The 25929-nt window shown below is 39.8% G+C and overlaps 1 protein-coding gene across 5 annotated transcripts in view; it reads right to left on the minus strand.

Annotated features, from left to right (window-relative positions):
* oxr1a (oxidation resistance 1a) overlaps positions 1-25929 on the minus strand; it is a 135502-nt gene that overhangs the window by 3067 nt on the left and 106506 nt on the right. For 3 of the 5 annotated variants that reach the window (XM_029503541.1, XM_029503540.1, XM_029503543.1), the window contains 11 exons: positions 25777-25884; positions 23951-24064; positions 14953-15105; positions 13819-14003; positions 12039-12688; positions 9780-9945; positions 7157-7322; positions 3949-4029; positions 2557-2682; positions 1235-1387; positions 993-1088 (listed from right to left, as the gene is read on the minus strand). In XM_029503541.1, the coding sequence (XP_029359401.1) occupies positions 993-1088; positions 1235-1387; positions 2557-2682; positions 3949-4029; positions 7157-7322; positions 9780-9945; positions 12039-12688; positions 13819-14003; positions 14953-15105; positions 23951-24064; positions 25777-25884 (1998 nt within the window). The remainder of the gene's footprint in view (positions 1-992; positions 1089-1234; positions 1388-2556; positions 2683-3948; positions 4030-7156; positions 7323-9779; positions 9946-12038; positions 12689-13818; positions 14004-14952; positions 15106-23950; positions 24065-25776; positions 25885-25929) is intronic. The other 2 variants (XM_029503542.1, XM_029503544.1) reach the window with 2 other exon arrangements.

Genomic DNA, 25929 nt, shown 5'->3' on the forward strand with positions numbered 1-25929 from the left:
TGTGCTGAATCCATTAAATTTATAGGTCAGTGCTCAAAACACAAAACATGATAAAGGACACAAGTTCCAAAATGCTTGAAGGACTGAGGTGTCACTGTGTGAAAGGATGCACAGGTACAGACAATTATAATGTAGAGTGCAGAGTCTTTCAGGGTCACTTGAATCAAGAGCAGCATGTGAGTGTCTTTTGTCTTGATATCATGCTATTATTCAGTCAACACAACGTATACAAATTTTGCCCAATGGGGTTTCACAAGACTATGATAGTCTTATAATATATATAGAAGTGTGTGTATGCCTCGGACCCAGTGTAACAGAAACAGAATACAATTAATATTTTTTTTTGTCACTCAGGTGCAGCAAAATAAGCTCTAAACACAACATTGACATTATCAACACATACATTTGATATGGATATAGTTGCCTATTTAGCCATTAACCAGAGAGTGAGCAAAATTTGCATCCATTTGAGAGGCATGTTGGTGGCCATCGGCAGATTAAGGTCCTTATTCTGTTTGCTTTTAGAGAGATATTGGTGGATTCTTAGCTGAAAAATCCTATGCTGTATTCACATGCTGGTTGCTAAATGTCTCTCTGCCTTTTCCTGCTAGGCAGGTTATCAGCCCTTTCTCTGGTAAAAGCTGTCGTTGGAAATTAGGCTGATGAGCAGTGAGAATCAAACAGAACAGTAAAATTGTGGCTATAAAACCGAAACAATGAAACTAAAGTTCTGTAGAGCTAAGGGGAAATGCAGAGATGCAGGAAATTTGATAAATATAGATGGCTTTCATCACTACAACACCTTCCCAACTATTTGACACAATGTTAATATGGAACACTGATTAATGTAGCTTTAAAGAAATATCAGCCACTTATCCATAAGTTGACCCCAAAGCATGAAACAGAACCCAACCAGCTTGCCCTGATGTAAAATTTAAAAAGTGAGGTTGGGACTCTTGATAAGAACCAGTGTCTTCATATTGTGAGCTCACCTCAAACTCTGGATTGAAGGTGAAGAGGAAGGTCTCTCCTGTGCCGTAAAAACCATCGCTCACTTTAAACGGTTCAGATGCCAAAGCACCAAATACCTAGAGGAACAGGAGCAGCTGAATATTGTAGAGTCTACAAATGACTTCTACTTGGATAGGAAAATAATAGAAAACTACGACAAGTTTCAGCCGCTGTTTCCAACATTATATTATTGCATTGTGTATCTGTTCAATGTGCAGCTTACCTGGCCATCACTGTCTTTAATGACCATGAGCACTGGAGTGTCCTGGCCCTGCATGGTTCTGTACAGCGTCTTAATGCTCATGCCATGTTTTGATGTACCAAAGGCCAGTGTCCATGGGTACCCAATGGTCCGTGGTGGGAGATTCTTAGCAAGCTGTGGGGGCAAAATAATAATGAAAAAGTGTGGTGGGGGATGAAAAACAGAAAGGCCACAGCCACTAATGCTCAATTACATCTGTAGTGACCTTTAGCACCATCTGGCTTTTAAAGAAGAGTAACAGGGCGCCAAGCACAGAGAAGCCTCAAGAGAAAGAAAGGTCCAGCACTCCCAGAAAGAGCCTGCTGCCCTGCTGCTGACAGACTTAAGCATTAACAGTGGCTGTGGTGCAAGGGGATATAAACGCACAAAGGTGCTGGAGGAGCGTAAAATGAATGGACAGAGTGCAGACACTGACTAAAACATGGAATGAAGTGACAACTTCTTTCCCCTATATAGCACCATCTTCTGCAGTATGAAAGGACATAAAGCAGTTTATTTGCTCTCCAATTATTCAGCGCATCTTCTAGTTCTGGGGCTGAAGCAGTTGTGTAATCAGCTGGCTGGAAACAAAATCACAAGAGGAGCCTAAACTGGGCTCACCTCTGCTCTGAGCTGGGCCTGAGCTCTGTGCTCTGTCGCCAGAGTGATTAAAGGGACCTGCATATTGGCAATCGATTGTTCAATCCACCAACTGGGACTCATTTATTCAACTCTGTGTGTGTGTGTGTGTGTGTGTGTGTGTGTGTGAGAACAATGCCTGTAAGGCATCACATCACATCATCCCACACCTCAATGACTGACAAAACTTTAAAAAAAAAAAAAAAAAATCAAAACAGTTATTTTAACATTTAATATATTTTATAGCCATTTTAGATAATTACTCACATAATAATTGAAATGTTTATTTGCTTGCTTTCTACTGTAAGCATAATTTAAGAAAGTAGTTATCTGTAATTTTGCATAGAACAATCCACAGTTTATTGCTTTCTGTGCGTGTTGGAAGGAGTTTATCTCCAGTTGTGTCTGTACATTTTTATCTGGTGATTTTAATAACTCAATATTTCACTAACTAATTTGCTAAAGAAGCTTGACTCTGTAATTACATTTTACATACATTTTCAGGTGTATATTTATACATATTTGGACGTCTTCATGCCAGAAAGACTATGAATGTTATTGGAGGTTTTTTACCTTTAATGTTTGATTGACATAATTTCAGTTACATGTTATGGTGTGTACATTTGTAATGTTGCACCAGAACACCTTTGCGCAACAACTTTTACCTTCTCTATCTGGTCGGCCTCCAGGAGGTCACTGGGTTCTCTTAGATTGGGTTTGAACGTTTCCGGCTCCATGTCTGTCTTGATGGATGTCCCATGCTTTGAATTTACCTCCTCCTTGGTGGTTATCTATAAATGCAGAGGATTGTCAGATATGCGTTGTACAGTAAGATGTGGTGTCACTACATCTCCCAGAATGCACTGATAGTAGATGGGTTAAATTTTGGCATCTGTCATCACTCTACTTTGTTGTTTTGCATGATTGCAGGCAACAGACAACAGGCAAAACTAGTTAGGTTAGCACTAATGAGATGAAACCTGTGATGGATTGTAACTGCACTGTATCTGCACATAATAAAAGTGGAGCAGGTAAAAGGGAAGCTGTAAATGTCAAATTGTACAAGGCAGAGAGGGTTTATCGACACAGATATGATGAAAGCTAACTTCACAGTCAAAAACTTAGCATTCAGCATCTATGAGTTTTGAAGCGAGCAAATCTCCTGCTACAATTCTGAACAGTGTTTGCTAGAGACACACTGGTAATCCAACAATTTGATGATGGCAGCTGACTATATTGCTGCCACTCCTCAGTGCCAGATAACTAGGAAAAGGTTTGGCAGAACTGGGAGATTGGGCAGAGACATTGTCTGGAAGAGTAGTATGCAGAGTGAATAGGAAATTCACCCAATGAATAATTTGTACTGCACTGTTTAACATTTTCTCTGACCAATGGACTGTTTGGGTTATTTATCTTTCTTGATAACAGAAGCTGATTGTGGAGTGCTTTGCCACTGGTGGCTGGGATGCTCTCATGTTTCACTCCTCATTCAAATAGGGCCTATCTACATTGTTCTCAGAGAACATCATTCAACCTGTCAGGGGAGTCTCACTTCCACCATCTCACCAACACACACATATCTTTGTCCTTTGATACTCTTACTGTATCTCTTGCTTACCACATTCTTTAATTTCAGCTCATTTCTTTTAAGAAAAAGGTGCATTTGTCTATAGCCAGCACAAACAACTACAATAACCAGACTACTCTATTGAAGCACTAAAGACATCATGACAGTGGGTCTATGAAGGAAGGTCTGACACATGGAGATAAGGCTGCTGTCATGTGACAGCCACATAACTCCAAACAAGCCATCTAAATTGATAAAGAATGTTTTGAAGAGCCAAGGAGGTGGGTGAGCTCAAACACTCATGAAACCTATTCCTAAACAATGTTTTATTTGAAGCAACTGGGAAAATGATTTTGATGTTTGAATGGAACTGCAGCAGTAGCTGCTGCTAAAAACTGTAGCACGCAGCCTAAATGAGACCATGTTGGTGCAGACAGCAGCTGGGCTGGGCAGAGCAGAGAGAAGGGGCAGACAGGGCTGGCCAAGGCACCTGGAGTCGTTTGCAGAGTGAGCGCAGATCTTCACTGTTTAGAGCATCAATCCGACGGTGGTACTCCGTCAGAGACACTACCTGGTAGTACAAAGAAAGGAACAGGTGGAACATAAAACTCTGCCAGTTCCATTGCTGGCTATTGGGAGTAAAAGATAACTTTTTAAGGAATTAAGCGCACTCAGTCATAAGATTTCATGTAAACTGAGTACTTTGAGGTCTGAATGAACAAACACCAAAGATGGCTTAAGGCCACTATTGAGAGTTCAATTCCAGTAAAGAAAAAAGGCCAGGGGGCTTTTCTGAGAACTCAGTAATTTTGCATGTTTGTGTAATATGTTCAATATAACTGTCATTCTACACTGTGGTCATGTTAACAAGAGTTTATCATACGTACTTTGAACTAACACTGATTTCAGGCTTTTCAGCAACTCAAGGTTACCACAGAATGTAAACAACACTGTGGAGAAAAAAAACAAACAAACAAACAAACAAAAATAAATAAATAAAAATCAACACGCAGTGACCCTGCTTTTGGTCAAAGAAAAAAGTTTCACTGTGAAGGTTTTGAAATCCACAAGATTGTGATGCTGAAACACAACAACAAAAACAGCTGAGGTTGAGCTGATGCAACGATCTTTGCAGAATCCACCAACATTAAACCATTCTCTGTCAGGCACAACAATTGATTAACTACAACCCAGACAGACCAGCACAATGACCTACTAAGCATGGCAACAGTCCAACAAAGTTACATCCCACACTGATGCATACTCCACCGAAAGCTGCTGCTTTTGAACAGACGGTGTACAACAGTCCACTGAGTCTCAGTAAATGGTAGATAAATTAAACCTTGTGCAGGAGATATAAAAAGCTGCAAACACCACATGGGGACTGTACATGGGCCGACTTCAAAAATAATTATTAGGTCTTCAATTGTTAATCCTCAATTAAAGCTGTAAATAGTTTTCATTACTTGATATTTTAAAATGGAGATAAAGCTTTTTCAGTCAGAAGCTGTCTTTGTACAGCTCTCCATAATGCAGCAGAGGCTGAGCTACAGCCCATTAAAAAAAATGCCTCTCTACTTCACTTCACCTTCAGCTGAAAGCACTTTGGTGTATTTGTCCTCTGGAAACGGAGGAGCTAACAGCATGCTAGCCTGCTGCAGAAACATGCTCAGCAATGTTAATCAAATGGCTTTTTCACAGAGCATCAACGCCATGACGTGTCCGTATTTAAATGTGTACACGAAGCTCAATACTGACTCAAACAACGCAGGTGGCTCATTACTGTGAGGAAAATCTGCTAATGCAGTTAACGTTAAAGGAACTTGAACGTGATGAGGGAGCAGCATCTTCTTATTTCCACCTAGCCAGGGAAACTTTCAGACAGTTTCTAGAAGCACACACATTCCATTATACGGAGCCCAAAGCGGGACGGCAGATGAGAGCAGTGCCCTGACTGCCAAACAGCTAGATAGTGCCCACTTTGTTTCACTCCGGTCACCAGACAGGACCGGACCGGCTAAGGGCTAGAAGGCTAGTTAGCTTCACCAGCGAGCTAGCACGACTTGCCAACAACAACAACAACAACAACAACAACAACAACAACAACAACAACAACAAGAGAACATACAGGAAAACACATCGCAGAGGACTGAAAACACGAACTAAAAACAAGGAACATACACATGTATACTTTGGGGTCAGCCGTGTCTCTTGGTCCTTCACCCTCCTAGAAAACATGTCTTGCTTTCTGGACGAGGTAGCAGCTGAAAAGTCACATTACAGATCCTTTAAGTTCTCCCGTGTGGCCCCGAGATAAGCTGGCGGGGTTGGCACGAAGCTGGCCAGACAGCTTGAATAAAATAGAAACATTTTTCTGATGGGCTCACTACGCCAACGATTTGTGTGACATCACTGACACCCTATGACAACACAGGACCGGAGGGAGGTCAGGCTTCCTATTGGCTGACACAAGGAGATCCCGCATCATTACAGACGTGTTTTAAAGACACAATAACACCACTGTCCCATGAGACATATTTACAACAGACTTTGTCAGATGTCACCAGAGTAACCAACATCGGAATTATCAAGATATATAAAGAAACAAACAAACGAATAAACATTTTGTTAACAGAGTCATCTCACCAAATCTGTTTGTTATGAAGAAACACCTATTTTGTTTCTCAAAACTCATCTGCATGTGTCGTCAATAGGAAAATCTAAAGCAGCAGGTTCCTGCTTATTCAGTCAAATAAAACGTAAAATGTTGCTCTGTTTTGCTGGAAGCCTGTGGACAAACAAATCAGTCCAATTTGTTTTTACATCATTCAATTTTCATTAAAATTTAAATACAGGCCACTGCTGCCAATGCAACAATTTCTTCATACAATCAATGCATCATTTTCATTATCCACAGGCTTGTAAATAATCTCATGTAACTGTGACCCGTCCATGTTTGTGAAGCAACAATGTTCACTAACAGTGATGAATAGTAGGAGGTTAGGAGCCCCCTTTCTATGACTCCTAGTTATACTTCCCCCTTCTGCAGTTGTATCATGCAAAATAGGAAGAATGATTGAGCCACATCAGTGCCAATAGAGAAGAGGAAAACACTGCTCAATGATTAGATTCTCTGTACGTGTTGAGCAACTCATAATGGTGATAGCCGTTTGCCATTCAGCAAAAGAAGTTGCCAAATGCTGACCAACAATTGCGACAGTCACACATGTAATGAAACTACAATACACTGACTAAGAATAGTAAACAATTACACAAACATGCAAAACACTTTGGTTGGAAGATCCGAGAAGCACATTTCCAAGCAAAGCTAGTGTTCACACAATTTACATGTGATAAAGTTCACAAATAGCCATTTACAACAAAAATCAACAACAAAAAGCAGCAGTACACAAAAGTGAAAACTTGACGACATAGGTCTGATGGATTAAAAACCAAGATCAGCACGATACATTTTCACTATGGATTGCATAATGAAAGCAAATAAACTATTATTTCACACATAATTTAACATACAACAATAAACGTAATAATACGGCAGACGAGATTCTCATTTCACAAATTATGGATTAATCCATAGCTGAGAACTATACTTAATCCATATGGGATGGGACAACAGAACAGGTGCACTGTAAGCAAGGTTACTGGGCAGAGCAGCTCCTTACTCTCCTAGACCTTACCTCCCATTCTTTGACATTGAGGTCGGTGATGGGTTTACCCTTATCCATTTCTGACACCTCGTTTTTCTTGACAACCATAAATCCAGGCTCTTGTCCCATTCCCCTGACCCCCTCACCGTACATGTCTGGGCTCCATTGCATGAAGAACACATACAGGTGGTCTGACCTGGAAGAAGGGGCACAGGAAACGCTTTGAGACAAGAACCTTGATTCCTAAATGCAACAGACTTTGTAAGAATAAAAAAATAAATAAAAACCTGAATCTGAAATGCATCATTCCTGTTACCTAAAAAAAAAAAATAACAGGAATGATGCACGTCACTAAAATTATTAAAAGCAGCAAGAAAAGTACCTGATTGTTGTATTGCTATCAGTACAACATTGCAGTGTTTTGCTGTTTTTCTGATAAAATGTTCGTTCAAGTTACTGAACGCTACACAGGCATTTCAACATCTACAGACAACGAACAAAAACCTTTTACTTGTCTCCTCTCTACAGTCAGTTTATTTTTTTGATACTGAGTATTTTTCAACACAAGCTTTCACTTTGTATAGCCATGTTTAGTGGAAGTGCACTTCATTTTATGTAAGAATTTATTTGGATATTTTCACAAAACAAATCAAAGCCAAATATTGACTTTGCTTTCAGTGGTTTTGTTTTACACTGTTCCCTGATAAATTGACCTCTTAGCTGCTAAATGCCTCACTGTGTCTGCCAGGGAGCTACCAGCTTTTTCTGCATGCCATTTGGTCTTGGGCAGGGAGTGCACCCAGAATTGCTCCCGAGGTTGTTTGGTGAAAACAGCTGCAGTGGGAAATGAGGTTGATGAGAATAATGATCTTTGTCACTTCAAATCCATCTGTTACATCGCACACAGCTACTTCATCCATTGTTAATATAAAATATTGATTTGAGCAGCTTTAAGGTTACACATGGCAGATGCTCAATTTCCTCAAAACAGGCAAGTCTGTTATCTCCTGTAGCTTTCCTACATTGTGACTAACTTTGCCCCTCCCCTATCGTCCTGTCATGTTGCAGAGGATGAAGTTTTTTTGTGTCTATGTAAACAGTTCAGATTATAATATGATAGCACAGCATAGCTTTAATGGAAGAAACAACTAAAAGAGACAGGCAGTATCACATAATGCTGTGTCTGCCGGACATGGAGATGTGGCAGACTCTGTAGGTTGCACAATATTCAGTGTCATAGTTGTATATGGCTCATTCAATTGCCTCCTTTTATTCTCACACTACTGCCAGGACACTAAATAACACATCATGCGGGTCGCGTACAATCTAGGTCAAGTTATAAAGGGTCTAGCAAAGTCTGGGGGGGGTGGGGGTGGTGGGGAGGCTTGTGTTGACAGTCTGAACTTATGATCATTCCTCCCACACATCTAAGCCAAACAGTAGTAGTATCCAAAAGCCCTGTCTTTCAGTTCTAGCTTTAAATCTACCATGTCCCTGAGTTGTTGACCCCAAGGGGAGTGAACTTGTTTTCCAGGTGGAAAATACTGTTGTTAAGCAACCTGTGGTAGAAAATAACAATGCTTCAACATGTCAGACTTCTGAAGTTAATCACAAACAATGAAAGGAAGGGGAATCAATGTCATTAGTGCACTCGGGCACTCAACACTCTGCATAACCAAGAAGAATTAATGCTACCATTGCTATAATAGCAGACACACATTTGTCTGATTCAAATGTTTTTAGCAACCACTGAAAGGACCATGTGTGTTGTTGCTGTGAGATCATAACATGCACATAATGAAAACAGGTACTGTGTGATTTTGGACAAATAATCTCATTAGATTTACCCCACAAAAATTCTTTCCATTTTTGCTCCTTTGTCTTGACAAAAATAGTGAAAGTGGCCACTCAGCCTGAGGCCAGTGACAATACTATGTCCAATCAATTTCAGATCTAGTGGCTTTAGATAAGTAACTCTTCAAAATAAGCTATTAGTGTTACGTTAAATAAAAATTTATTCTGTACATAAACACATTATATAACTTTTGTGGAAGCACACTTTTTTTATACTTCTGCTTCCAGTGCAAAGAACTTAGAGCAATTATAACAGCTGGTTCATGCATGAACATGACAAGATAATTTTCAGCTGATATAAAATTTTATGAATTGCAGGTGAAAAACAAGTTCAGAGGAATCTTTAAAGTGAAATGCATTCTGAGTATACAGCATGAGTTTAGGACAGTGTGTTAAAGAGTGTAATTCTTTCATTGGTCCTATTTGTGCCCTAGCATAGAAATAAAGTGTGCCAGTTTGTTCCCCTGCAGAATGAATGAATAATAAATCATTTTACTGTCTGGCAGAGGCAGCACAGGGAGATGGGCAGGAGCCACAGTGGGAGTCAGACTGAAATCGAATGCATATTTGATTGGTTTCAAATATTAAAAGGACTGGAGGTGAGGTGCCTCAGTAACTCAGCTGACTATTGAATATTCTAAGGGTTATATTGGGACCATACAGGTTCACTTTGCCTGTTTGCTGCTATTTTTAAGAACAGATTTCTCAAGTCTGTTCTTTAGAATATCACAGAAGTGATTTACTTGTATGAAAATGCTTGGTGCCTTTGCTCAGGTGGACATGGAACATAGGTACTGACCTCTCCTGTGGCACAGCAAACCAATATTCATGTTTTTTGCCCAGCTGGGCATACTGCTGCATTGAGGCGCTGGCATTGGAAACAAACGTCTTTTTCATGGGCTTTCCGACCCGCAGACACAGGAACTTGTGAGAGCAGTGCTTCCGTCTCTCCATGGACCCAATACCTGGCAGGAGGAAGGTGATTACATGATCACATGATCACATGGGGGTAAAATTCAGGAACTGTTGGAGAAATAAACTTATTTGCTTTCATGCCAAAAGTTAGATGAGAAGATTGTTAGGACTTTCATGTCTGAAATGTACAAAAAAAGAACATAACCTCTTCATGAAGTCCACAGACTCTTAATACTTGTTTATGTGTGACCTAACCATGTTCTGTTTACAGGCTAAATCAGTAATTTTAAGGCAGAAACCACAGATAATACAAATGAATTTAATTTCAAAGTGGCACAGTGTCCTCAACCTTGACTACCTCAGATATTTGTGGTTATAACCCTGTAAAAGACTATTGATAAGTGACATCCTTGTGCCAGTGTAATGATACTGGCAGAGTGCTGGTTCCTTGTTCAGCCAGCACGTGACTGTCATTAATGACAGACTAAGTGATTCTAATCTGCGTAGACAACACAGCTCAGTGGTACAAATTTAATTTCCAATATGCATTATTTTGGTATTAATGCAGCTTGTTTCTGAAGTTGTTTCTGTGGGTTCTACAGTAAATTACTCTCCGACCGTCTCGATCTGTTTCTTCTTGGGGAGAATTTGGTGATTGTTTTGAAATTACAACTGTCAACTTACTACCTATCCAACTTGCGTGGGTTGTATTGAAAGAAGTGATTCACTGAGGGAGACAGAAAAACATATAGCCAGTCAGATTATGAAAGTATCAACGTATTTTAAAATCTGATAGTAAGTATTCATTTCATATACTTTGTTATGTGGTTATCTGATCTAAAAGCCACTCACTCAGAATTACTATATTCAAAACACTTACATTAGCAACAAATCAAAACAAACGCTGTTTGTATTGAACCGACTGCTGCAGTGATTGATCAAGACAATAATGTAAAATTAAATAAACTCCCATTTTAAGTTGACTCGATATCAAAAGGTCATTTTAATATCCCAACGAAAAATAATAAAGGCTACCTGAGAGGATGTAAACCTCTCTGATAAAAGTAATTTAATTTTGGATCACATAAACTGAGCCATGTAAATATAACTTTCCCTTTAGACCAATGAGCATATGGGTTTCATAAAACAGCAGGAAAACTTTCCTTAAATTTGTGTATTCAATTTGACTATTCTGGGGGTTCTGAGTCCTTATAAATCTTTATTTGTGACATGTGGCCTAATGTTGACTGTTGGGAGTTGGGGAGTAATAGAAACTGGGAGATATGTGAAGATTTGTGAGGATATTTAGACAGAATAAAGTCAAAAGATGTGAACACTGTGCTACAACTTTAGTTTTTGTTTTTTTTTTTTTAAGTATTTTGCACATTGAAAAAATAAAAAAATCTATTTATTTAATTGTCACCTGGAGAGTGTATGAAAGAAATAATTTACTAGGACATCCTTCTGGCTTTCTTAGTGTATGGTCTATTTGAAATGTAGCACATGAATAAATCTAGTATTTTTCTTTTGACTTTCTATATTGCTTTGTTTAAAATATGATATTCAATGTGGGATGTACCAAAAATTTTGTACAAGTAGGCAATGAGTCCAAACTAACTACTTAGATAGATCTTTCAATTCATAAACATATAGTTTAAGACATTAAATCAGCACTAAATAAAAGCTAAACAACAAATCTCTGAATGCTTTATCAGAAGATGTGTTGTTGTTTGCTTTATTCTGGAAAAGCAAACAAAAGCTGTGCTTCCTCTTTGGGCTCAAATCGTGTTTGTGGCATTGTGGTGTTTGATAGGCTTTTGCTTATCGCCTGGAGGAAAGGTCCAGACCAGTGGAGCCAGAGATCAAAAAGCTCCACAATGCCCCATAAAGCCTACCTAACTCCAGCCTGATAACACCAAAGAGGCTGCCATTTCCCTTCATCTTTAACACCAATGACTTGTAGCACAGCAGAGTAGAAAAGGAAAGGTTATCTCAAAACAACATGAGAAAAGGGTTTCTCAAGCGGCTTTTTGATACTTTCAGAGGAATATGGATGTAGAACTGCAGCTAAAAGCACACAATGCCAGATTAATCACCTGAAATATTCTAGATGTCTATTTGTCAGACATGTTTTTAGCTTTACCCTCTGCAGAGTTCTGTGCGCTGCCCTTGTGCGTCTCCTCTAGATTCTCCTCCTTGCCTTGTTGCATAGTGTCTGCTTTGGAGACATCTGTCCCCTCGTTGGCATCTCCTTGTGGACTTGCTGAGACAGTGGTGGTGTCTGTGGCACCACGGGTGGCTGAGCTCTGGGACCCTGGATGAAAGGAGCTGCTGCTGGGACCTTGGGCCTGGCTAGTACTGCTGCTGGTGGTAGTGGGTGTGCTTGGTGGCTTTTCTACACTGTGCTGCTTGGATCCCATGGGGGACTTGCTATTATTTTCTGTGGCAGTGTCTGGTGGATTGTCCTCTGCTTTTGCCGCAGGGGGCTCTGCCAGCTGATTGACTGGGCCTTGGGTGCTACCTGGAGCCAGTAAATCTTTGGCCTGGGTAACAGTTTGCACAGATTCTGTGGAAGCGCCAGAGGACTTGTCCAGGTGGAGGTTCTCATTAGATGTCTGCTCTTCCTCCCGGATGGGGGACAGCTCAGTCTCAGTGAAAACATCTTCGGAGATGGAGCCCTCAGTGCTGCGTGGGGCCGTGCTGCCACTGTCATTGGCCCCTGACTCCCTCAGGCGATACTCTGGGTCCTTCTGCTGGGAGGGATGCCTCTCAGCAGGCAGAGGCTCCAGGTCACTGGAATCATGAAGAGCGGCAATGAGACATATGTAACATACAACATGATGACCATGCAGGCATGCTGACTGTATGTTCCATGTGGGGACTAAGACTCAAAGAACTAACAGGCTATTTTAGATGAAGCTTCATGTATGGGGCATTTGAAACAAAACTTAGCTTGTGTATCAACACTGGGTGATGGTTATGATGTCTGTTAACCATTTGTAATTTTATACCTGCTGCTAGGTAGGAATTCAGCACAAGTTCAGTCACTGAAAACACCTGCTCAGACAGATATAATGTCTACAGAATGTATAGAAGCAGCTGCATTATGTGCTTTCTTTCTATCAGCTTCTTTACAATTTAAAATTGAAAAACTATCATGAGGTTGCAAGCAAACAGACATAGCAGTTGCATATGACCATAACACTACAGATTCAAATTCAAATTCTGCAGGCACTTGTTGCTCAGCTGCGTGTTCAGACAGAGAGAGGGAAAGGAGACAGTGCAGACAAAGACAATGGATCACAGCTGAGAAAACATCTGGGTCTTGTACAAAAAGCAGTCATTTGCTAGCACAATAACAGCTCAACAGGCAACATTCAACCAGCTAAACACAGATCTGCCCGGGCCCTGCTACCACAGACCCTACACTGACAGAAAAATGACTCTGCGGGGTTCCTAATGATACAAAATATTTGTCCTTGTATAAATTTGTCTTCAATTACACTAAAACATAAAACAAACAACCAACCAAAAAACAAAAACAAATAAACAAAAAAAAAAAAAAAAATAGAATGCTGTAGGAGGAAACACAAGTGCATCCTATGAGGTGACTGCATAAAAAGACGGGCAATCAGAATTTATCAGGGTGAAGCTATACTTCATTAAACTCTGTATAATTGTTTTGTTTTGGAGTTTTTTTTTTTTTGGGGCAGTTGGTTGCTGTTGGGATCTGATGGTTGTATCAGAGAGTTAGATGGAAGAAGATATCTAGTAAGAATTTATGTAAGAGTTAAAAGGTTAGGTCAGTCTTGGCTTTTATAGCTGCATGTACTTTAAATAATTACCTGTGTAATCTAATGGAAATTAAATGGGTCGCTCTAGCACTGGCACATACAGCATGCATGTATCTAAATTTCTCTTACTCAGGGACAGTCTCTCTGATCTTGGGGTCAGTGATCTCCTTGTAGACAGCAGCAGACTGCACTTCCTCCAGAGGACACATGATGCCGTACTCCTCGCACCCATGGGCCTGAACCAAGGGATCCATCCTGTGAGGGTCGAACATGATGTTGTTCGGTGTCACCAGCAACACCCCACTCACCGCACCCTGATGACAACAAGGACACAGAAAATGAGAGGAATGCATTATGGACAATGAAATCAATCAGAGTTTGTCACGAATAAATAAAACTAAAATAAATGAAGCAGCAAGAGCAGCCTAGCATCCTTATCTACCACAAAAGATAGTCAAAAACACTTCTGTCAAACAACTGGAGGCCAAATCCATTTGCAACCGCAAATGCCCCAAATCAAGTAGAAGCTATTGACTGGCAACACAGACTACTTCAGAGCTTTCCTTCGCTACCTGGGAGTGAATCAGGTGTAGTTCAATAGCGTGTGTGTGTGTGTTATGTCCAGGCAACAGTCCTGCTGTCAGAGACTCAGACAGGCAGTGATGGACAAACTATGTATACTGTTAGACCACCCTGGCTAATATCATTTTATTTTATTTACGATCATATTGTCAAAAAACAACCAAAACATCTACAAATAGTGATGAAATTCCTATAAGGTCAAGCAATGATACAGATTCATTTTGAGTAAAAAAAAAAAAAAAAAAAAAAAAAAAAGCAAGATAGAGCAACTTTAATCATTTAACCAATCAATTTAAAATCCTGAATTTGGATAACTTAGTTTCCAAGAGCGTTAGGAGAACTATACAACAGATGCCCCTTTTTTCTGAGAATGACCAACCAAATATAGTTGATTTTGCAGTGAAACAAACTAAAGATAGGGGAGCGGTTTACAACCAGCTGAGAGCATTTGGGTTTAATTTAGATGATAAACTACAGTAGAGAACATAAGGTAGCACATGATGAGCATAGTGATTTTAATGTAGCAGATATACACAATGGGCACAGACTAGGAGCAGTTCAAGGTTTGTTGGCAGGTCTTAATGATTTCGACCGGGGTAATACAATCTGTTTAGTTTGTATCGTGACCAGGAGAGTACACAAATGTGGCACACATCAAATGCATACCCACACTGTATTTACCTTTCCATCAGTGATGTACTTGCAGTTGATCTTGAGGAACTTCTCTGTGAGGGCTTCTTCCTCCTCGGAGGTGGAGGACACCACTCTGGACTGGCGCAGGGCAGAGAACACTGGAGGGTGAACAACTTCTGGTTTGGGGGGTCCATCAGAGTCCTGGAGGTAGAGTGGATGTGGTTGTGAACATTGATGTCAGTAGAGTAGTTTTTTGTGAAAACTCTTTTGCACGACACACAGTAATGGTCACAATAAACAATAAAGGCAGCATTTCATGGTCAAAGCTTCAGTGAAATGAAGCGATGAATCCGAAAAATATAAGGATTGTGTTCCTCGATATTCCGATGCCTACAAAAAATGTCCACACGACTGCATGATGTCTGCATCCTTGAACAGCTTTCAAATACAATGACTAAATAATAAGCATTCTGGAAAAGACAGAGCTTGGTTAACTTGGTGCAAAATAGTGTAACTAATTTGTGTCTCATTTCATCAAACTAATGCATTTGAGTCTCTAAATTTATTATCTACATAAAAATGGATTTTTCTTTTTTTACACAAGGTAATCAGGTTACAACAGAATCCAATGATGAGCCATATGAATCTGGCTCCTGTGTGGCTGACCTTCACGGTGGTAATTAGGTGAAAAACATTCATATGAGACCGATGCTTTAATTATTGAGTCCTGTTGCACAACTCAAAGCCTTGTTGGTGTTATTTAATTAGATAATAACGTGCCCTGGAGTAAAGGGTAGACTTTTGAAGGGGAGGGCAAGAGTGGGGCATATTTTCCAAGAAATGCAACCACAAATAGACACGTTGGAAAAAAATGCATTAAACAAATTGAAACCCTGTTTCTTGGCAATAGTTCTGGCACATTATTTATAGTTAGTATTATTTATAGAGTAATAAATTGATGCCAAATAAACAACCAAAAATGTTATGTGAAATGATATTACATAACCACAAATAACTAAATGAACAATGAGAAAATGAGACAGGAATGTTTTGTGTTTCTTGCTATTGTTTTGCTTCCTTTTGCAGTAACTATCTTTTATTTTTAGGTTATCTCAGCTCTTTCTTTATTTTCATTTGTGTCTCTTTAAAGTTGTTTGGCATCACTTCCTGGCCTGTTTGTGTTCCAGTCAGGGATGCTGGGCCTTCAGCAGAGCTGTTCAGCTAAGCATCCATGATATTAACAAGCCAAATACTTGTTAGCCTCTTTTCAGCCTTTAACTATATTTCTGCTGAGGCACTGGCACAAATCTACGAGCAAGGTGACTGTATATGGATGTGCTCTATGCTAGATTTTGCAATCTGAATATTGCAATTTCCCATTATATATATATATATATATATATATATATATATATATACACACTCCCCAATTAAACTGCACACAGATGGCCCCCCCAAAAAATTGTTTGTTTAATAGAGCTAGATCTTTCACTGTGGTGATAACTTGCAGAACTTCTTTAGAAGCATTTTAATATAATTCAAAATAATAACATACATAATATGTATTTAATATATATAATCTACCAGCTCTACCAAAAGGAAATTGACTTGTGTCAGGCAGGCTTCTTTTCGTTTTTAGACTGACACACATAATCAACTTTGTTACTTATTTTCCATCCATGTTGTTATAACTAATGCAGCAACTTCAATCTGCCACAGATGGCATCGATGCTGGGTTGAACACATGAGATGTAGTGGGGTTGGTGTTTCATTAAGTGGCCTGTTGCCATGCGAAAGCTTAGCCAAAGGGAGAGGCTGAATCAAGACAGTTTTTGTGACTGGGGGACATTTTGTAGGACTGTTGGTCTGACTGACTGAACAATGTTCTGGAGGATGAGCTGTATCCATGACACTTAATGACTGCTGGAAGAGAGGAAGTAAGGGGCAGGATAAACAGGAATGTAAAAGGGAGAGGAAACTGCAGCAACTAAGAGGCAACTAACGAAGAATAAAAAGACAAGCTGATAAAAACAAAACAAAACAAAAAATGCTCAAGCCAAAGAAAGTGACTGGTGTGAGGAGAACAAATGGGAAAAAGAGCACAAGAGTGTGTGGGAGTTATCATTGAGGGGTATATTTGTGAAACAGTGAAGTGCTGTGAAGAGCTACTGTAGCAGTGATGAGCTTAGAAAAGAGAGCCAGTTCCCAGAACAACTGTCTGCTGTCCTCCTGAGACCCACCCCTACACCTCCCCCTCTCTGTCTCCCAGCACAGTCGACAAACATCCTGCAGCTACTGACCCACACCGACATAAGCAGCCCAGACACTGGCAGCCAGGGAAGGCTGAGGGGGCTGCCCAATCTGTTACAGCCAAAACAAGCCTCTGAGAAAGAGAGAGGAGAAAAATATAAAAACTTACATAAATGGGAGAGTGATAGGAGCTGAAAATAAAGCCTCAAGAATGACTAAAAAGCATATTTTCTGATCTGAGAGAGTGTATTGGTGATGAATTTAAGATCAAAGGCCCAGCTGTTGAAGGGGTTTGGGTTAAGGATGACTATGTGCAGGAATATAACCAGCTCATCATCCACTTAAACTGCACTCACCTCACCTACACAACTGCACTTCACTCTACCTCCCGACAAAGCATTTCCCAGTGACTCACTCAAGCTGGCCATCCTGTTCCAAGGTTAAATACAACAAGAGGAACAATGTTTTCCTCAGCAAAGCGATACAAGTTAACAATACCAACAACACACAAGCGGCCAATAGGTTGTGCACACAACTGAGCTGCACAGCAACACGTCAAAACATGTCCACCCTTATAAAAATGCATAACAAACAGTCTTACTTCCTTGTCATTATACCTGGTCCATTTGATAAAGGGGTGGTATGTGTTCCAAAATAGCAGTCATCACATCCCACACAGTCCACATGAGAGAGCACCGTGAGAACTGTGGATACTTGGTGTTGATCAGCTGAGAGTTGCTGCTGCTCAGGTGAAAGATGATATGTAATCATTTCTTGTGATAGTTTGCATGTAACAGAAGGCTAAAAAAAAGATAGTTGCTAATGTATTTGCATGCATACATTATGAGTGGACTGAAAACTAGCTGCACTCAGTAAATAATGCAGAATGGTGCCAATGGTTGGATATTGTGAAAAGCTGACAAATTGTCTTGAGCCAATAGTTATACCACTCAGGTATTGAAGACAACTGAATTTTCAGTCATGCTGGGAGGCTGAGCTCAATGATAATGTCAGTATGGTAGCATCCTTACAATGAAAAAAGCCAACTGGTTGATGTTTAGCAGGTATAACTGCTACCTTGTTGGTTGCTGGCTACTGAAAGGCAAAATGCAATTATTATCCGAGTTGTGAAATATGGTCAAAAGTCTCACATACATAATTTACTTGAGATGGAATATATGGAAAAACACGGTGGATGAAAATAGATGTTTGGGTAATAGTGAGAACTATATGTAAAGAACATAAAAAAAATTATTTATTAGGAGTAACCAAGACAATCAGTAAATGCTAGAAACAGTATTCAACTGTAGCTTTAACTCTCTGGTCAAAAAAAAAAAAAAAATAAATAAAAATAAAATAAAAATCTGCAAATCTTCCTTATAGTGTCCATATCTTCACATTCCGACTTCAAGCACTTAAATGCAAGTTGAAGGAATGACTTTGGAACTGGGTCTACCTGAAGAGCACGTCAATGCTGCACAAGAGTTAAGTGGTTTACAATGGAGGCCCACTAAGGTTATGATGGCATCACTCTACCACTGATATTTCAAATTTTTGTGCGAATATTGCTTTTCTGGGCTTCTGCTTTCTTTGCACTATTAAATCTTTTAATATATGGCCAGTGTTTGTTCTGCACTGGCCTCCAAAGCAACCAATATTTTCTGAGCTGGTGCTGAAATGGGGCACTGAGGGATGATACTAACCATGCCTGTGTCTTTATTATAGCCAATGTTAAACAACAACAACTTCAAAGAGGCTTTTAATTTAAAACGGAACTCAACACAACAGGTGTAAAGTGAGGTCAGGTGAGGTACATAACAGGCAGCTGTCTTCTTTCAAAAATCCTACAATGAAGACAGTGAGACTTTATTTGACCTTGCCTAGAGTGAGTTATGACTTCCCAGTGTCCCAGAGTGACCGGATTTTAGAGTCTTGAAAGCAAGATTTTTTCAGTGTGTAACATCAAAGGGAGAGAACGAGCATGGTACAGCATAGTTGAGTGACTGCTGCAGTGAAGTAGAAAGATAAAAGAGCTGTTGTGCTGGCCTCAGACTGTGTGTAACTGCTTGGGTGGGGTGGGGAATGAGGGAATGATGAGGAAGGTAGCATGACACAATATTGAAATAGACTGTACAGGGAAAAAAGTGCTTAGGTGAGAAATTGTGAAGGAAGGGGTGCTGCGCAGTGCAAGGTCTGATGCAGTTGGCTACCAAAGGTTTTGAGAGGTGCAAGCTGGACATCATGGCACTGTGGAGAAAGCTAGCACTGATACTGGGGACAGGAGGTGGGTGTAACAGTGTTTGATGAAAGCTTTGGTAAGGCTACAGAAATCAATATCCCTTAATATTAAACTAATAATTTTACCCTCACCTGCACCTTAAACATAGAGGAGGAAAAACTAGCAAAGGTTCTATGGCTCCTGGAGGGATATGTTGTCATTTAAAAATAATAAATCAGTAATTCAACACTTAAAATAATAAAAAAAAGTAAGCCTCCCAAAAGAGTCAGGAAATTTCCCTTAATGTAGGCATTTTAGTATATTGGTTGCATTTGTTTCAATGCAATAATAAAGATTTCAAAGAGGAAGTCTGTAGGTGCCATGCAACTTTGACCTTGACAGTGACACATGGTGCAATCAAAAGTCAATCTACAGCTCCACCTTGTGGGCATAGTCTCATTCTGCAAGAGGGAGCACATTGGTTGTAGTTCATTTAATTTCTGACACCACAAGTGCAACCAGTACCGTTGATTCTATAACCCCAAATTATAACCACAGAATCATGCAGACACCCTGAAGAGCTAACCATGAGATTATAACAACATAATGTAGCTGGGTTTACTAACTGCAGGATGCTAGGAGATAAAACCTGTTCATCTGAGTGAGATCATCCCAAATTAAATGCCAGATATCTTAATTGGATCTACTTCCTGTGCTACCTATTTTAGCTCACACCCCAGTAGAAAAAAGGAAGGAAGGAAGCAGGTAGAGTGGCAACAAAGTGCCAAAACAGGAAGAGACATAGAAGGTTTCAGTAGTGTCTGTGCCAACCCATTGTGTGTTTTTATCAGTGTGAGTATGAGAGAGGTCTGGATAGGACAAAGAGGACACGTCTGCCCACACAGATGACCAGAGAGCAAGTACGCCAGCAAGGTGATGGCTGCCAAATAATCCAACAACAGCAAGACTGCCAGCCGGAACGTCAGCCAACTACCCATCCAACATGCGTGCACGCGCGCACACACACTTGCTCAGTTAGAAAGCCAGCCAACGATCCATGCCTGCAAGATGTGTTACTTCTTCCTGCCAATACCAGCAGGCTAGCAGGCAGACCAAGTGCAGGAAGAGCTCACTTTAAGGGCTGCAGTTCAATCACAGAAATACTCAACAATGCAAAAGGCTGAGAGAAAAAAAACAAACAAAAAAAAAAAACCCTTTACCTAGCTCACTGTAGTATTAGCAGTGTTGAATCACAAGTGCATTAAAGTAAATGACACATTCAAGATTTTTTTTTTTCTTTTTTAAATAAATAAGCCCTTCCCCTACCTTTCTGAAGATGGAAATTCAAGGGTAGTCCTTTAGTAGGAGAAACATGCATACTCCACAATTCCAAAACTTAATCCAATTAAACGTGTTACACAAGTGGACATATTCCAAAAGCATATTCCACAGTAACTTTCATGAGGTGTCTGCAGAATTTGATAAATGTAATTCAGCCACAGGGACTTAACAGTATATAACATTATGGAACTTTTGCATTACTCATACATGCTTCCACTTACGATTGAAAAGTTTAACTTCTAAGAAATAAAATGAAGCCAAAACAACACATTATCCATTTGATGCAGCTTCTGTCTCTGGACACACACAACTTTGGTGAATGCTAACAGAGTTCCAATATAAATGCATAAGAAAAATACATACTAAATATTCAAAATTCATATTTGGTAGTTACAAATTGCTATACTTTTTAATGGCTCTGCTGATTTCTCAGGGCATTTGAATGTCTAATAGGCTTTTTTAAACATCTGGTGCTACAGACTCAACCTTTTTCCAAAACTAAAAGAGAAGCCTTTGAAAGTCATTTTCTTTAGAGGATTTGCTTTTATTGCAATTACTATACGCCTCACAGAGCCATTTATTTGGATAAAATCCTCATGGAGGTGAGCGTGCTGAGCCCCAAAATAGGCTTGTAATCAAAAAGATGCTGGGGATTCTGGACAAAACATAAAGGAAGCAGATTGTGTTATTAAGGTTCTTCCTTCAGTTTCGAACCTGGATTCTTCGTACTGTATGTCTACCAAGTAACACATTCAAAAGAAGAGAAAGGGAAAATGTACAGGCAAGAACACACTAACATGGCACAGTCGCAGATACAGGAACACATTCTCACGCGTAGACACAACGCCTCCACAAACACACAGTTTACACATTGGGTGAGGCAATGTTCCCTCCCTTCTGCCCTCCAAGCACGCTTCCTCAGCCTGGAATAATTGCTGCCTGGCTGCTTGTCTGGGAGAGCACACAGCTCCGTTCATTAGTTGCTCTAAATATCAGACACGGCATCACTTTTAAAGGCTTAATTTCTTTGCAGTCACAGCCCTTCTCTCTGATCCTCCCCTGTCGAGAGCAGCAGAATATGCTCCTGTTCTCACAGGCATGACCTAAATAGATAAGTCGTAAATGAACGGGGCCCTTTCTTTTTGGCAGCCATGGAGAAATTAACGGACAGAGATTAGAGCAGACAAGAGGGAAAACGCTTGTGTTGGGAGGGTGTCTTAAGTCAAGTGAAGCAGCATTGAGAGTAATGGCAATGGAGACAGCAGTATCCATTTTCTTACAAAGGTGGCAAAACAGGACTACTGTTTCTATGGTGACCGGCAAAGAGTCATACTTCTTGGGGGACCACTGCAGTGCTTAATGATTGACTCATTCAGATGCTGAAGACACAGGTACCTGGGGGGATATGGCTCACACTACTGCTCTTGGTGGGAAGGCAGCATATGTACTGGACCAGTGTGGAGGTCAGACACAAACAACATGAAGCTAGCCCCCAGCTCGTCTTCACACAGGTGAAGCTGAGAGGAACAAGTGGGGAAAATGTGATGTGATGTCACGTATGGCGGCAGGAATAACCCTGCTGAAACAAAGACACTGTGCAGATGTAAAAGTGTTATTGCTGTAAACTGTAAAAAAAAAAAAAAAAATAAAATAAAATAATTGAAAAAAAAATTATATAAAAAAAGGATGTAGTCCTTATTTAATGTTCAATTTACGATTAAACTTGATTTCACTCATTGCTGAAAAGGGTTAGGGTTACCAAAAATATCTGCCTTCATTACCCTTGCACTGCTGCCTTAGCCATTTCATTTGAATCTAACAAATACATGAGGCCACATTAATAACAATGTGTAAATGCCATGTGTCACTATCTTCATATGAAGAAACTGCAATACTCTATCAATCCCAAAGTGCTGTCAGCAGCTTGAATAGCAATTAAGTAACCAGTTCATCTAATGGCCTCTTTAACACATGCACTCTCTGTAAATGCTCACACAATTTCACAGCTTCATGATTTAAAAGGACTACAAGCTGTTTTCCCACAAGAGTCGCTTCAGCAATCTGCTTCTCCCGCTAAAGGTCAAATGTGAATATAAATTAGGATTATTTACAGAAACAGCACAAGCAAGGTTACAGTGCATCTAGATTGACCCGTCTTCTACATGGCCAGATATATACTGCAAACAAAACCAATGATGTCCCAAAACAGGCAAGCTGTATTGTGTTCAAACCCAAGAGCAGGTGTTGGAAATGTGGCCATGACATAAATATGATAAATACCCACAACAATTTTAACTTGAAAGCATGATCCTTGATATAACTGTGCACATTTTTACCATGGATATTATGACTGTTTGACTTGGGTTCATTCTATTAAAAAAATGGTTTGAGTAACTGCATATCCCATTAGTTTGCTGACAATATAATGACACCTTGTCTCTTGCACATTTTTCTTTTGCTGCATGAGAGAGTGAAAAAATAAATAAATAAATTTAAAAAAATAAAAAGCGCTTTGATTTTATTCTGCCATGGACATGTTTATTGTTGTCTGTGATTTAATTTTCTTCTCACATTGTTACCTAAACTAAAGGAAAGTTTAACTGCCTCACAAGGATGCCATTACTCACATGACAAACAATGTGGAAGATGGTTGCTGTTGAAAACTAACACATATATCCTTGTACCTGACTACGCGACAAGACACACATATCACTACCTGTCCTTGGAAAATATAAAGCAGGTTTTATTAGCACCTTTCTCTGTCTGCTCTGCCTTTTTCTGTCCTTGAAAAAAAAAAAAAAATTACACCACTTCCTGGATGTTCATTTCAAGGCTAACAATGCAAAGAGCTGTAAAACATTACAGTGCTGGCTGAAGGATAAGTCAGTTATGGCGTGTAAGGTGGGTTTTTATCTTATCTTATAGCCTCTGTTAGACCCTAAAATTAATGAGCAGCTCCTGGCAGAAAAAATATTTATTATGTAAATTGTTCTTTGGTGGATAGATCAAAATGAGTCACCTGCTTCACTGAAAACTAACTTGCTTGTGTATATAGATATAGACATTTTTTTGTGATTTTGTCTTACCTGTGCACTGGTTTGGATAGACCACCCCAATGTGCAAGGACAAGGTCTATTTTGTTCTCTTCCATAAAATAACATGACTATGTTTTAGTGAACACGCTTTCAACATTTTCTGACTGTGTGAGTTTGTGCATCAGTGTTGTGATCAACATACCGTCACCTTCTCTAAATCAGCTTCTGAGGAGGTGGGAGACAGGGGGCTGATGGGACTGAGGGAGGGAGAACTTCCAACACTGGAGACGTACTCGGGATCAGGAACATACAGAACCTGCAAACACAATCCATGTCTGTATTTACACAGGCACTGCCTTTGTGCAAACACAAACTGAACACTACACATGCCCGCAAGATGAGAGATAAAGACAATCTCTCTCTAACACACATACACACAAACAAAACTATGCCACTAAAATCACGTGACATTGTGTATAGATCCTCATGCTAGTGACCAGAATGAAAAGTGAGAGGGAAAGTCAAAGTCTTGCTGGATGTTAGAATTAACAGTGAAGTGATTGGGGCAGTGTCTAATGGTTTTCATGGCCACAGACACTCAGTCCAGTTCATGCACCATAACTCTTTACAGGGCTACATACAATGACTATTTTAACTATAGATTAAACTATTGGTTATTTCCTCAGTAAAGCAATTGATCCTTTGCTCTTCTAAATGTCTTGAGTAGTGAAAAGTTTTCATTACCATTATAATAACAACTTGAAAACATAAAAATTTAAGAAATTGGTAAATTGTCTAAACTTTTCTGTTGGTCAAATGTTTGAAATCTATTGACATGATTTGTGTATCTGCATGTTAATATGAACATAGTCACAAGCTGTTTTTGTTCTCATCAGTGGTGTATAAAGTAGTCCAAAGAAACTGAATATTGGCTCTTAAAAGAATATTTTGCCATTTTGGGTACTAAAACGGCACTAAAATTTTGTCTTTCTTACAAAATGATAATGATTACAAGTAACATCTTGTGGAGTAAACAACTAAAGTTTAATAAGAGTTTGTAGCTTACGGAGCCCTGAGCTGTTTTATTCTGACTGATAACATGCTATGGTGCAGCTGATGTTTGTCCTATTAATGATTTTTGCCAATTTTCTTTGCTTTTGTGTTTCTGCTTTTAGTGGCTAGTAGAGTTAGAAAAAGGTCAAAGGTCAAAGGTGTTAAAGCTCTCAATTTTGTACTGAAGTATTGTATCTGAGAATTAAACTGGATACAGGTTTAAAGTTTAAAACTAGCTGCTTCTGTCTAACTCCCACCTCCACGGCAGAGCATGAGGAGAGATGATGGTTTGTTAAGGGCTCTCTCCACCCTTGTGTTTGAACGCAGCTCAACTCAGCATTGTTTGCTAAAAGCTGAGTTGAGGGATGCCAGTGGGTTTGGCGTACATGGCTCTTCTCCATTTGTCTGGATTTTATGTTGATGCCAAGAAATACAGTGACAAAATATCATTTTGGATGTTTGTCACTTTCGCCTATTAAAAGGGAGATTTAGAAATTGGGTCATTGCTGAAAATAATGAATGAGAAACACGAGGCAGAATTTGAGCAAGAGAAGCATGCTCAATGGGCAGAGGACTGGCTTTTACTGTCAACTAGTCGGAACTTAAGCATCTTGGGAAAACTTAAGGATCATATATTATTAAACCTTTTTAGAAACCAAATAAGTCTTGTGATGAATTGCATCCGATCCTATTGGGATACAAGTTGTAATTAGCAGGCAATTAAGTGGGAATACAGATAATAGGGTGTTTGGTGAGTCAGCTAGCATTTCAGACAGGAGGCACATGCACAGCATGCAAATGTTCCTTTAAAATCCTCAGATTCAAAATTTTCCATAACAGTTTCCAGAAAATGTTCGGGTTTTTTTTGTATCAGAGAGAACTAAGACATTATTCGGTTGCTGTGGATAAGAGGTTACTGGAGGACAGTGAAAATGTGATGAAGCTGACAGTGAAGGGGGTGCACGGCGGTCACACCTGGCCAGGCACCACAGCTCTGGAGAACAGCTTATTCAGCTGAACCAGCTCGTTGGGTGTGGTGTCAAACTTGAGTGCAATGCTGTTCAACGTGTCCCGCGATTCCACCTGGACCACAAAACAAGAAAGAGGACAGAGAATCACACTCCTGCT

This window comes from Echeneis naucrates, chromosome 6 (assembly GCF_900963305.1).
Source record: "Echeneis naucrates chromosome 6, fEcheNa1.1, whole genome shotgun sequence".
NCBI classification, from domain to species: domain Eukaryota; kingdom Metazoa; phylum Chordata; class Actinopteri; order Carangiformes; family Echeneidae; genus Echeneis; species Echeneis naucrates.